The sequence below is a fragment of the Betta splendens genome, chromosome 13 (genome assembly GCF_900634795.4).
Source record: "Betta splendens chromosome 13, fBetSpl5.4, whole genome shotgun sequence".
In the NCBI taxonomy this organism is placed as follows: Eukaryota; Metazoa; Chordata; class Actinopteri; order Anabantiformes; family Osphronemidae; genus Betta; species Betta splendens.
In genome coordinates, this window is record NC_040893.2 from 5,737,893 (window position 1) to 5,750,228 (window position 12,336).

General features: G+C 46.3%; 2 protein-coding genes and 1 long non-coding RNA gene across 5 annotated transcripts in view; 1 reads left to right on the forward strand and 2 right to left on the reverse strand.

Annotated features, from left to right (window-relative positions):
* Nucleotides 1-1,708, reverse strand: part of esamb (endothelial cell adhesion molecule b) — a 29,202-nt gene extending 27,494 nt beyond the window's left edge. Inside the window, exon 1 of one of the 2 annotated variants that reach the window (XM_055514009.1) lies at nt 1,295-1,708. In XM_055514009.1, coding sequence (XP_055369984.1) covers nt 1,295-1,349 — 55 coding nt within the window. In that variant the 5' untranslated portion in view covers nt 1,350-1,708. The remainder of the gene's footprint in view (nt 1-1,294) is intronic. The other variant, XM_029170985.3, reaches the window with a different exon arrangement.
* An 8,056-nt stretch (nt 1,709-9,764) lies between these two features.
* Nucleotides 9,765-10,777, reverse strand: LOC121202670 (uncharacterized). Its single transcript, XR_005898495.1, has 2 exons — nt 10,614-10,777; nt 9,765-10,245 (listed from the first exon to the last, which is right to left on the reverse strand). It is a non-coding gene; the product is annotated as an uncharacterized LOC121202670 (long non-coding RNA).
* Nucleotides 10,778-11,315: 538 nt separating this feature from the next.
* The window catches only part of zgc:77784 (uncharacterized protein LOC402947 homolog), a 37,078-nt gene continuing 36,057 nt past the window's right edge, over nt 11,316-12,336 (forward strand). The window contains exon 1 of one of the 2 annotated variants that reach the window (XM_029171185.3): nt 11,316-11,907. In XM_029171185.3, coding sequence (XP_029027018.1) covers nt 11,859-11,907 — 49 coding nt within the window. In that variant the 5' untranslated portion in view covers nt 11,316-11,858. The remainder of the gene's footprint in view (nt 11,908-12,336) is intronic. The other variant, XM_029171186.3, reaches the window with a different exon arrangement.

Here is a 12,336-nt window from a genome sequence, read left to right on the forward strand (position 1 = left end):
TCACACACGCTTTAACCAAAGAGCACCAGAAAACAAGCTGAGTATGGATGTGTGTCCATGCGCTGTCGTTGTTGTTGTTTTACCTGATCCAGACCCACTCCACAGCCAAAACTGATTTTGAACCAAACGCATCCTGACACACAAGACATGAGCTGTAACAATCTCTGATTTCCACACTGGAGGAAAGCCAGCATCTGCTGAGAAATGATGCAGCAGCACGGTTGACAGCAACGAGACCCTGAAGGAGTTTTGCAGAGCACAGCTGGAAAGATGCAGAACAGGTTGATAAGAAGGAGGAGAATTAATGAACAAACGCCATCAAGCCCTTATTCGTCATACTGCTCATATTCTGCCGCTTTATGACAAATGTGTTCATCGCTAACTACATGCACTCACTTTATCCAAGTAAGAGCAGCACCATTACGTTTCCTAAATAACCCCGGTCCCTAACGTGAAGGCAGGGACTCCTTGTGCTGACGTCCTCCTTCAGGTAGACTCGCGCTTTTAATGTTATTTTTAACCTCACAAGGGACAATAACCATCAAAAGAAAGCAAAAAAAAAGAAAAAAGAAAGAAAGAAAAAGCAACAACATTTGACTTCTATGAAATTCATTTCAGAGCATTCAACCATGCAGCAACATTATGCCCTCTTAAGATGAAGAGTACTCGACTGTGTGCGCTTTAAAAGGGGACCTCTGGTTAAAACAAGCAGCCGCAGCCACGGCGGGATTCGCAGCAATAAAAATTACATATTTCATGAATTGTCTCCGTGCTCGTTCCTGCATTTGAAATTTAAATTTCCCTGGCGAAGGGGAGGGAGGGAGGGGGGTGTATCTTAAGACTGTTCAAGACACAACTTTGGCATCTGAGCAGGCTGATAGCCTCTGATTTCTGCCAATAAGGCAGAATTCCCAGAAGGGAATTAATACAGTAATGCACGTGAATGCAGCTCTTTTACGGTCTCTGTGGATTTAAATTGGTTTCAAATCTGGTGCTAATGCAGCCTGACTGAAACACAGGTGCATGTTGCTCCACTGCGCTGAACAGGCTGCACTTGTAACGATCAACTTATAAGAATCTTTACAACAGGTTCACAAGTGGCATTTGACGTCAGTAAAAGCTAAAAAGACGTCAAACTGCCACCGCCACACGTGAAAAGTCAACATACATAAAAATATTTGAAGCGCATGTTTATAACTTTTCCATTTTGCTCCTGTAACAACCTGCGGTTCGGAGCCGCAAAACGTGCGCACGCGCGCGGCTTAATGAGCGTCGGCGACTAAATTAGCGTTACCTTGAAAGATCCACAGCAGCATCAACACGCCTCGAAGTCGCATCTTCATTTCCATGGCGCAACATCCACCGGCTGTTCCAGCACAAAACGAGCTTCTCCAAAGTTGACGCCGCCGCTCTCGCCTCCTCTAATTGTCTTCCGGTGGCAATTAACGGCGCGCTACGCGGACCCGGACTGGACGCGCAGCTTTCTCTTCCCACGCCGCGTCCCGGCGGCGGCGGCGGACATCGCAGAGCGCGCCGACGGCTCCGCCGGCCTCCACTTCGACAGGAAGCAAGGTCAAATCATTCGGGAGCTCCGTCGCCGTTCGGAACGTCAGCGGATCCCGTCCGCGCCACTTCTGTGCGTTTGGAGTTGAGCGCGCGTCGCTCCGTCCTCGCACGAGAGCGCTGGAAACTGAAGGGAAGCGCGCACCCACCTGCCGGAGCTGCTCGGTACCGCCCCCTGGCAACTGGACCGCGACTGCAGCGAGTCAGTCAACGCACCATGTGTCAACAGAGCAGACGGGTCAATGACGTGAACGCGCCTTCTAATAAACTCCCACTGAGACAGATTAGAGTTTATGAGCCAAAACATTGCCAATATAATGAAACGATCATCATTATTTATAGGCTACGCTTATGACGGTATGTGAGCAGACATAAATTCACATTCACTGTCCTAATTCAGTTCTGTGCCGAAACTCCTGGCAGCAGCCACGGAGACTTTTAGGGTATAAGTCTCTGGAAGCTCCTCACACCTGGATTTAAGCAGTTTATCTCCTTTTCCTCGCAGATTCTCCAAAGCTCTGTCACACTGAGGGGACGCTTTCTGTAAACTGCCTTCTTCTGGTGCTCTGAGAGGCTTTAAGCCGCTGATGGAGTCAGAGATTTGTCCTGACTGGACGCAGAAATGACTGCATGCGTCCTCAGACGGATGATGAGCAGTGGCCACTATGCTCGAGACTTTGTCCACAATACAAAGTGTGTCTGATCAAATGTCCACAGGGGTGTTTTACATCAAAATAAGATACCCAGATGTTGCCACTCTATATGAAAAATACAAGATATAGTAGGAAATCTAAAATGCTGAGCTTGATTGACAGCTGTCAGAACACACCACACATCACAGCCTGCTGTGTGTGGCAGCTGCGACAGGTTGGACTGGCCACTGTATGCGGCTTGTATATAATGATGAACAGTGATCTGTAAGGTACTGTAGGCCTGGTGCTGACTCGCTTTTACGCTCTCCACGACCTCCTTGGGGAAATATCTGCTCCTTTAGCTGGTGGAACGTTCACGAGCTGCTCTTTGCAGCCAGACAGGCTAGAAAACAAGGCAATGAGCTAATAATGTGAAAATATTTGAGGTGAAGAAAACTGCAAAGTTGGATAGTATTTCTCTGTGTTCTGTGAAGAACCGTTTGAGTTTAATTTATTACATCACAACATAAAGGCATTTATTTGTCTAATTCACTTGTTTGATTGGAACAGAGCAGAGGCCTCAGGCCTGCAGCTAAAACACTTACAGTATATGAGATGGATGACCTGCTTTTACTTCAATAGATGTCCGCAACAAGGTGAACAAAGATTTTACTAAAATAAATCTACGCACACGACTAGTGCTTCAACTTGGAATGAGCTTCAAGTGATCCACAACACAATGTTACTGTACATAGGCTGGATTACAAAGTCTAATTCAGTGTGTAACAAGTGAACGTCTCATGGGGACGCGCCGTGCGGCTGCTTCTACCCGGCAGCCGGAGCCGCTGCGGGATTTTACATTGTAATGTAATTCTGAGGCTTGTCATGTGAAATATTAATACAGGTGAGTCGATGTGTTGTATTTTTAATGGCTTCAAGTTACATTAGATTAGGCTTCATGCATTCTCTGGGAGAGAGAGAAGCCTGCACCCGTGTGTGTGTGTGTGTGTGTGTGTGTGTGTGTGTGTGTGTGTGTGTGTGTGTGTGTGTGTGTGTGTGTGTGTGTGTGCACGCTTCACTAATAACTACATGCGATGCCACCACATCTTATAGTGGAGCCTGCTGGGTTCCATCTTCTGCTGCTGTTCCCAGACTGCACCTGGTAATGTCTTGACTGAAAACACCAGAGAGATGAAATATGACCTTGTGCGTCTCAGTCGATCAAGTCAAGACATAATGTATACATTACACTGCGGATATATGAACCTCAGCAGGACAATGATAGTATGATGGTGTTGAAGATAGTGAGAGGAAAGGTGTTCTTCTGTCACAACTGATGCTGTGTAACAACACAGGACCGACACAGACTGCAGTGGGTGGTCCGGTCAGCAGAGAAGATCACTGGGACTGAGCTTCTGTCCATCGAGCACCTGTACTGGACCAGCCTCAAAAACAGGCTGTCAGCATCACTGCTGCACAAAAACTGTTCAAACGTGCAATAACCACTGTTGCATGTGACACAGCAAGCTGCAGTTTATATTTTTATTTGTTCATTTTGTAAGTAACTATAATTAAAATTGTAAATAATTGTATTTTTTCAGAAGAAAGAACAAAGAGTCAGATCACATATAATTCTTTGGTTGTCTTGTGCAAACTTTATCTCAGCCATTAAAGCTGATTCTGATTCTAAACTGTTAAAATGCCTAAAGCATGTATTGACAGTTCACAGTAATGAGTCTGTGAACTGAATCTCGGTGGAGTCAAAAAGACTTACTGTATAGTGTAAGTTATTCACTGTTAATGATTGTTGCCTGTTTTCTAGACTCATCTAGTAAATTAACTCATCTCACTTTGTTAAACCAGTGTTGTTGTTAGTTGAAGTGTGCATAATTTAGAAGCATCAGTATCAATTAGCCACATGTTAAACATGTCAGTTTGAAATAAACTATAAATAGATGTGAAAGGCTACTTCCACAATTACAACCGATCAACTGAATAAAAACACATTTGATTCTTTTGCTCCACCTAGTGGTGAACTCCCAGTGCAGCGGGCCAGTGTCTGTGTCTTTATTCCTCAGCACCTCCACCTTTTGTTGCTGGGTTTGTGGTCGGTGGGCTGCCCAGGACCAACCGGTGCACGGGTCAGCAGTCCCTCACAGGGTTAATCCACATTGACGGGCGATCGGTCACACTCCTGTCTGTCCCTGCTGGCACATTTTTAGCCTCGGCTCTTGAGCTGCCTTCAGATGCAGAGGAAGCTCATGTGAGGGCACAGTGTCAACACGCGGCATCCTCCTGGAAAAGGTCACAGCAAGGAATCAAACTGGCGCAGCTGATTGACAGCTTTGGCCACTGATTCACCGTATTCCGGAGGGTTCGGCGGGTTTAAACCAGACACAGCTCTAATTGTTTATGCTTGTTAACCTCTTTTACTTCGCTGGACCATCTGGCTGCATTTTTACAGACGAGTGTCAATCAGACAGTAATGACACAAACTCAACCTTACTCTGAAAATAAGCAAATAGTTTCCCTCAAAATAAAAAAAGTTATTAGATTACAACTTTTGCACAGTTTTTAGACCAATGTCAGCCTACTGACCTGCTCACACAGACAGTACTGTACAAGTTCACTTTAAGCAGGTGTGGTGTTCAAAGGAGGTTATTTACAACCAGAAGCCAGATGGAAATCAAGCATTCTCCACAGTCTCTAGAGTAAATTCCTGGAAGCAACAGTACCATCCAGTCATTTTTAAGTTTAAGGGACATTCTGCTGCTGATGATCTAGAAAATGAGTGTCGTTAACATAGGTTAAGCTCAGACATAGCACAATATGCTGTTTAGAGCTGAAGCATGAGTCCAGCTGGACCAAGTGTTGGCTGGGAACATTTCACTCTCTGTACAATCAGCGTTTGGCTCCAGCATCAGTGTAAATTATCGGTGATAATTCACACAGAGCAGAAACCTCGTCGTTAAACCTACTGAAACTAAACATTTATGGATTTGAAATTTGAAAGTGTTTCCAAAACCCTTTATAGCACCCTAAAATATATTAAAACATATTTTACGAGATGATGTCCCAGATCATTTATTTTGCTGTACCACAATCTATTCTTAGTATACAGTATATGGTGGCAACATAATGTGTCTATGTGTCTCCATCATTTGTTTCCTGGTCTTTAGTGTCTTCCTTGACAAGCTCACGTGATCGTGCTCCAGCCTCTAAAAACCTGTAGAGAGGTAATTATTATATCTTTGAGAATGTGAAGGTCGGCATTTGGGTGAATGACATTAAAATCTACCTACCAGGAATCTCTGCAAACATTCCTTCAGTGACCTCTTCAACAAATCGCGACCGTAGTGAATGCGGCCGAGTTCTTCGCAAAACAAAAGTGACAGTTTGAATTCATCCTGTGTGTGAAAAACTCTGACGTCTCCTCACATAAAAACGTCAGGAAATGCAGCGGCCTTCTGAGCCACCGTAGTCATAAATGCCCAACAAATAAAATAATTCTTTATCCTCAGTGGAATCATCACTAAAAGAAATGTGACGCTCCTATCGCCTTCCCGACATCTTAGAAATGAGCCTTCTCTTTGTTGCTGAACCTTATCTCAAAGAAGAAAAAGACAGATATTCTCCTGGTGAAACCACGCGTTGGTACCTGTACACTTTGGACACTTCCTGCCTCTTTCCTGCAGAGTGTTGTGATGCTGCATCATCTCTTGGATGCTTGGATGCTGATACGTGTGATTTATCACTCTTTACCATCATTACAGAGACCAGAGTAAAGAATGTGAACCTTGTCGTGGACATGGATCAAACGCTTTTCTTTTCAGCAGAGATAATGTGAAGATCTGTGTTCCACATTAGGAACCCTCCTTTTTCAGCCAGACGTAATCCAGGCTCCCTGTGATGTGACTCAGCGAGATCATTGTGTGACTCTGCACTGTCCTCTGAAAAACAGAGGCGATCCTGATTTCATCTTAATTGGCAATTTGCTTCACGCCTGTGTTGCATCTGTTTCATGCTTTGCAGCTCTGCATGACAGAGGGCTTGAAGTATAACAACACTTCTCTTTAGATGTTTTATTTTCACTTTTACGCATCTAAGACGCCCAACTGCAAAGACGAGCACAAATCCGTGTCAGAAGTATTTAATGACACCGAAAAGAGCATGAAAAGAGGAGGAATCGCACCAAAACACGGCAACAGAAACAGAAACAAACTCACCTGCAGCTTCCTTTCTGCTGGAGACCACAGATGTAAAGGTAAAAACAGCTTCCTGAAGCGTGTGAAAAGCTGGACCAGATGAATGACGTTATACAATCCATCTATACAAAGCCCAGGAACGGAACACGTGTCAAACCACAGCTCCTCCACTGACCTTTTCAATAAGCCGTGTCCCGTGGTGAATGCGGCCGAGTCCTTCACAAAATAGAAGTGACAGCTTGAATTCATCCCGCGTGCAAAAAACTCTGACACCTTCTGAAATAAAAACATCAGAAAGAAAGCAAAGCTCACATGGGGATCTCAGCGATGTTCTGAATCGTGGAATGATTGTAAACAGACAAAAGTCTATTTGTTTCTATCCCAAGGATGAACAGTGTAAAAACACAGTTCTGTTCATTCAAACCTCCTGTTTTTTGTGAAAACATTGATCATCTGCTTTTGTTCATTTTTTTATTTTTCCATAGTAGATGGCGTGGCGTCATGGTGGTTGTGGTGTTATGAACCCTGACCAACCTTTGTTATTGGCATTGCACTTATTTTTTATTCATTTGTTTAGCTGATGATGGGGGGACAACCTGCACCAGTACACTTTGTAAAGCTAAATGTCTGCATTCAGTCCTGAAAGCTGCTAATGTCCTCATACACACTGTGTCCACAAACACTTACATTAAATGTAAGTACATTAAATGTAAATAAATAAATACATATTTTTTAACAAGCACATATTCAAAATGATTAATTAAAACTGTGGCTGATTTTCTGCTGAATACCTTTAAATTGATTGTCTGTGAAAAACATCTGTCATAATGGTAACTTTTCATTTACGTTTCATGACTGAACCAATCAAAGTTCCCAAGTCTACAATTATATGATTTTAAAAATGCATATTACCATTGAAATTAAATTATATGCATCATTTTAAATGTACATATATATTCTAAATGCTCTCAGAAGATCTTCAGTTCTGTCTTCCGGCCAGCAGAGGGCGCCCGTGAGCCTCCGTTGAAATCGACTGCATCTGTGAGAACAGTGTTGCATCTAAAATGATCCGTTCCCGTCCTCTGTGCTGTCTCCTTTCTCAAACTACTGTATGTAAATGTGCACATGTCTGCTGTTGTGGAGGCTGCAGTGCTGTGTGTGCTACAGTGGTATGAAATAAGGATGTGAGAGCAGGAGGCCTGATTGCAGCTCAAATAATTGAACCCAGCTTTAGCCGTGGCAGACGCATTACACGTCGACTATCTTCATCAAAGAAACGCTGAGCAGGAACAGGACTTGAGGCCTGTGACGTCATTTTGCAGAGCAGATAAATGGGCTCTTGAGCATAAGTGGCAATTACATGATCCCAAGTTGTACCAAGCAATCAGTGGCTAAAGATGTGGGAACTATTCTCTCATTTCTGGAGACGTCTCAGTCACTGGATGATGTGCTTTGAGTTGAACTCGTCAGTCATTTTCCTATTTTTATTTTTTACTCTAAAAATGTAATTTCCCCCCAAAACAACACCCTTAACTCTCAAACAAATTGTAGTTTATAGACAACAAATGCAGCTGAATCAAGCAACAGATGTAGAAAATATAGAAAATAAAGCGATAGATACTTGAAGTTGCAAATGTACAACGAGACGTGTGTGCTGATTATCATATAGCTCACTCATATTTACAAGTATTCGTGTTAAAACACACAAAACATGGATAATAATTAGTTATTCTTGTTATCTGCTTCATACATACTGTACCGTACAAATGCAGCACAAGCCCAGCACTGGGGAAGGAGTTCTCATCTGCACTAACTATCTTGAGAGCATAAACTGTCATGTGAAGGAGAAACATGTTCAATGAGAAGGCGGGGTGGGGTGGGGGGGGTGTAATATTTATCACAAGCAGCCTCATCCAGGCTCATTATATCGCTTTATCAGATGCAGCGGGAGTCAGGGCTCCTCCAGGGCTCTTCCAGCTCCGTGAGCAGCTCAGTGTAAACAACTCTTAGGCAAAGTGACACTGCCATTTAAAAGCACGGCACACAGCGAGGGGAGCGCTGCCGCCGCCACACACTGCTCCCTCTTCTGGCGAGGGGGGGCTCTGGAACGCCGCACAAAGCCAAGCCTTTAAGCCAGACGAAAGCAGCTGCTTACCTTTGCGTTCTAGTGAACTGGATGTAAATGACTTGCTGCCGTTGGCTCGGTGCTGCTGTGACACTCAGCCTATAAATAAACTACGGAGTCCTCTTGGCTATTCGAAGGTCTTTGCACTCCCACACACACACACACACACACACACACACACACACACACACACACACACACACACACACACACACACACACACACACACACACACACACACACACACCACAGGGAAACAAAAGCACAGCACCGCTCCTGTGACTAATGAAATCTGCTGACAAGGTATCATAGCAAGTCAACAGTTACGACCCACGACCACGAAGCGGGACTATAATTAGCGACGGCAGAGGAGGCAAGTCCTCAGAAGTGTGGTACGGGTTCGTTCTGAAGTGTGTTTGTGAACGACTGCTGGGTGAGAAACACGGGCTCCCTCATAATGAGGTGGTGCCATACGGTGATCAGAGACACATAAGGTCAGAGTCGGGGGGGTGAGAGGCCGACAGCTGAATCTCACATTCCTCACTGCCACATCCCACCATCTGTGGCTGCTTGGACCACCACCACGGTGCACACACACACACACACACACACACACACACACACACACACACACACACACGCACACACGCACACACACAGCTCATGCTGTGGTTCTCCATGCTTTTAAAAAAAGGCATTTCATTCTAATATTCATATAATTACTGCACACGTCTAGGCCTCCGCCCACACAGTGACTGTGTTGATGAGGTGACAGTTGACTCATGACTTCACAAAGAGCTACTGTAACATCACATTTCATCTCTTTAATGTTATTCATGGCACTAATACTGTAGGTTTTGAGGTTTGTATGATGTTTACTCATGTCATTCAAAAGGCTGTAAAACGAGATGGTTCTACAGTGTGAACACAAAACGAACTGATAAGATCGGCTCCTTTAATTGAAATGTTGCAGACCTGCCGATTTTAATTTCCATGTGTGGAGCGACTGGAGTGTTTAATGTGCCGATTAAAGATGGACGGAGGGACACTGATGTATTAGATTGGCTCCAGTTTGATGTAACACATAAAACCAAGCTAGCGGCTGCAAAATGACACGCGAAATTGAAGGCAAGGTGCAAAAAAAGCTGGAAAACGGCTCCGTCAAGAAAACAGAGATTAAAACTTCTCTGTGACTGATTGTCTGTGCAGCGCATAAAAAACATACAATCGGATGCACAATTTCCAATTTCAGAAGTCTTTGAGGTTTTTATTGAGGTTTTTATTTAGAAATACGACCACCATTCATCTGACGTCCACCTCTGCAGCCACTCTTCCGTCGAGATGCCTCTATTTTACGCCTGTTTAGCCTTTGTGGCCCCTAATGGGCTGCACACTTTAAAGCAAAGCTCGACACCATTGTTGGCCCCTTTTTGTATCTGGCCTCGCAACAGACATCTGGACACTCTCCTCTGTTGCCCAATTTCCAGTCCCATTGACCTGGGACAAAGGCGAGCCGGCACCGGGCTCTCCATCACGTTGGGCTCCCGAAGCGTTGACGTGGAGACAATGTGGAGGCAGAAGAAGCGGCCGCGGTGCAAGCGAGTGAAGCAGAACGCGCAGCCCCAGGGGACCAATGTGTGTCCACAATTCCCCGTGAGCCGGACCCGACCCGGGCTGCAACCGGGCCAGGCTGTGGAGACAACAGCTGCTTAATAAATCCCTGTAGAAGCAAAGAGAGGGTGCAGTAACAGCAGGACTGCAAGGAGCTGGAGCGGAGACCATGCAAAGATGCTGTTAGCCACCATCATCATCCTCACTGCTAAGGATGATGATGAGGACGACGTTGGAGAAAGTGAGAAAGTGATGATTTATGTGTTGAGGTGTTGATGCAGCTCTGCAGTGCGATGAGCAAGAGACAATAGCAGTTGTCACAATATCACAGATATGAGTCTGAAGACTTCACAAATGCTGCCATTAGAGCTGAGAGGGATGAAGGGGGGGGGGGGGGGGGGGGGGGGGGGGTCACAATCACTATGACGGAGATCACAACACCAACACTAAAGTTGGATAAGGTTGGAAACAAGTCACCTCTGATGATCAGGCTGCTGCTGGACATTCTGTTCATTTGGTCTAATTTCAACTGTTTGACTGTGCGGACGCATAAAAAAAACTCCGATGGTGACGTCATGCATCGCTGACCACTCATAGTTCGGCGGAGTGTGAGGCGCTGAAGAGCGGCGGTGTCTCCTGGACCTGCTCGGTGCCGGTTGCTGCCGTGAGACAGCTGTGACGTGTTCCAGCCGCTCCCCCACGAGCTCCGCTCCAAACGCACAGGTTTGCGCTTGAAGCGAATCCCAGAAACCTCTTCGCTCGCCTCCTTTTAAACCGCAGCCTCCATAAATTATACACAAAGCCCGGCAGCTCATCGCGTGGTTCCCTCCACAGCCACTTGCAATGGAACGATCTAAAGTCGCGGCCCTTCATCACAGCTCCGCTCGACGTGATCTGACGGCCCGAAAAAGATAAAGATGCGCGGATAAAACACGCTGCGTTCGGCTGGTTCCTGCGGGGCCACGGGTTCCGAGCGAATTTCCCTCCTCCTCCTCCTCCTCCTCCTCCTCCAAGTTTGATCTCATTCTTACATGCACTGCTTTGCGGGGGCTTTTCTTTTCTATCCCAATTTAGCTCAGCAGAGCTTAACCAGCCGCACAGCCGCACGCGCGCTGACACACACGGGGCGCAGATGTCGCGTCTGTCTCTTTAAAACACTGACTCCTGGAGGTTGGCGAGGATTTGTTGCAGATCGAGTGCGCAGCTCCGCGCGGCGCTTCGCATTCGGCCAAACTGACGCCGCAACCCGCACGCTGACAGAGAACAGGGGGCTTCTTCTGAACGTGGCCGGGATTGACAGAGTTCTGGGCATTTTTCCGTTAGTTTCACGAGAGCAGGGCGTCTTTGGAAATAAGCGTGTGCGCGTACGTGCGTGTGCGCGTCACGATGAAGTGATGCTGCTGAGTTTAGTTACTGGGTTCCTCCGGGGCGGTGCTGCCGCCGCCGTCGTCGCCGCCGCTGCTGATGCTGATGCTGCTGATGCTGCTGCCGTCGAAGCTTTGTGGGAGTGACATCAAAGTTTTTTTTGGCTTCTGATTTCACCCGCTTCATTTAGTGCAGCTGAGGCTCGCGCTCCGCGCTCGCTCAGAGGAGCTGGTGCTTCAGTCCGTTCCGGGCGCTGCTTTATGACTGCAGGTGTAATTGAATTGGCCATCGGGCGCTGAGTGGACACAGCGGAGAGGCTGCAGACTCCAGAGGATTTGGCACCGGGAGAGTGTGGAGATGAACTTTGGAAATTTACTTCTTGTCTCATTCATCGCCATCACCTCAGGTAAGACATTATTAATCCCAGGTGTCTTTTAAAGGTCTTCCTCCCCTCTCTGTCTCTCTCTCTCTCTCTCTCTCTCTTACACACACACACACACACACACACACACACACACACACACACACACACACACACACACACACACACACACACGCTCAGCCCATATGGCGTGACGGGCTCCGTGTATTGGTCTTATCGCGTCTCCAGCCTCCTCCAGATGGATGTAAACGCCGTGTTTAGCCGTCGTTCAAACGCGCTTCCTCTGACATCTGTTTGGACCCAGCGCGTCCTCCCGAACGAGTTAAAAGCGAAATGTCAGGCAACAGTTAAATACCAAGCCGCTGAATGAATGCCAAGGACGTGCAGGTTCTCTGTTCGGCAAGTGGTCAGACAGGGACGCCATTAGAGGTCCAAAGAGCCGCCAGCGCAGCC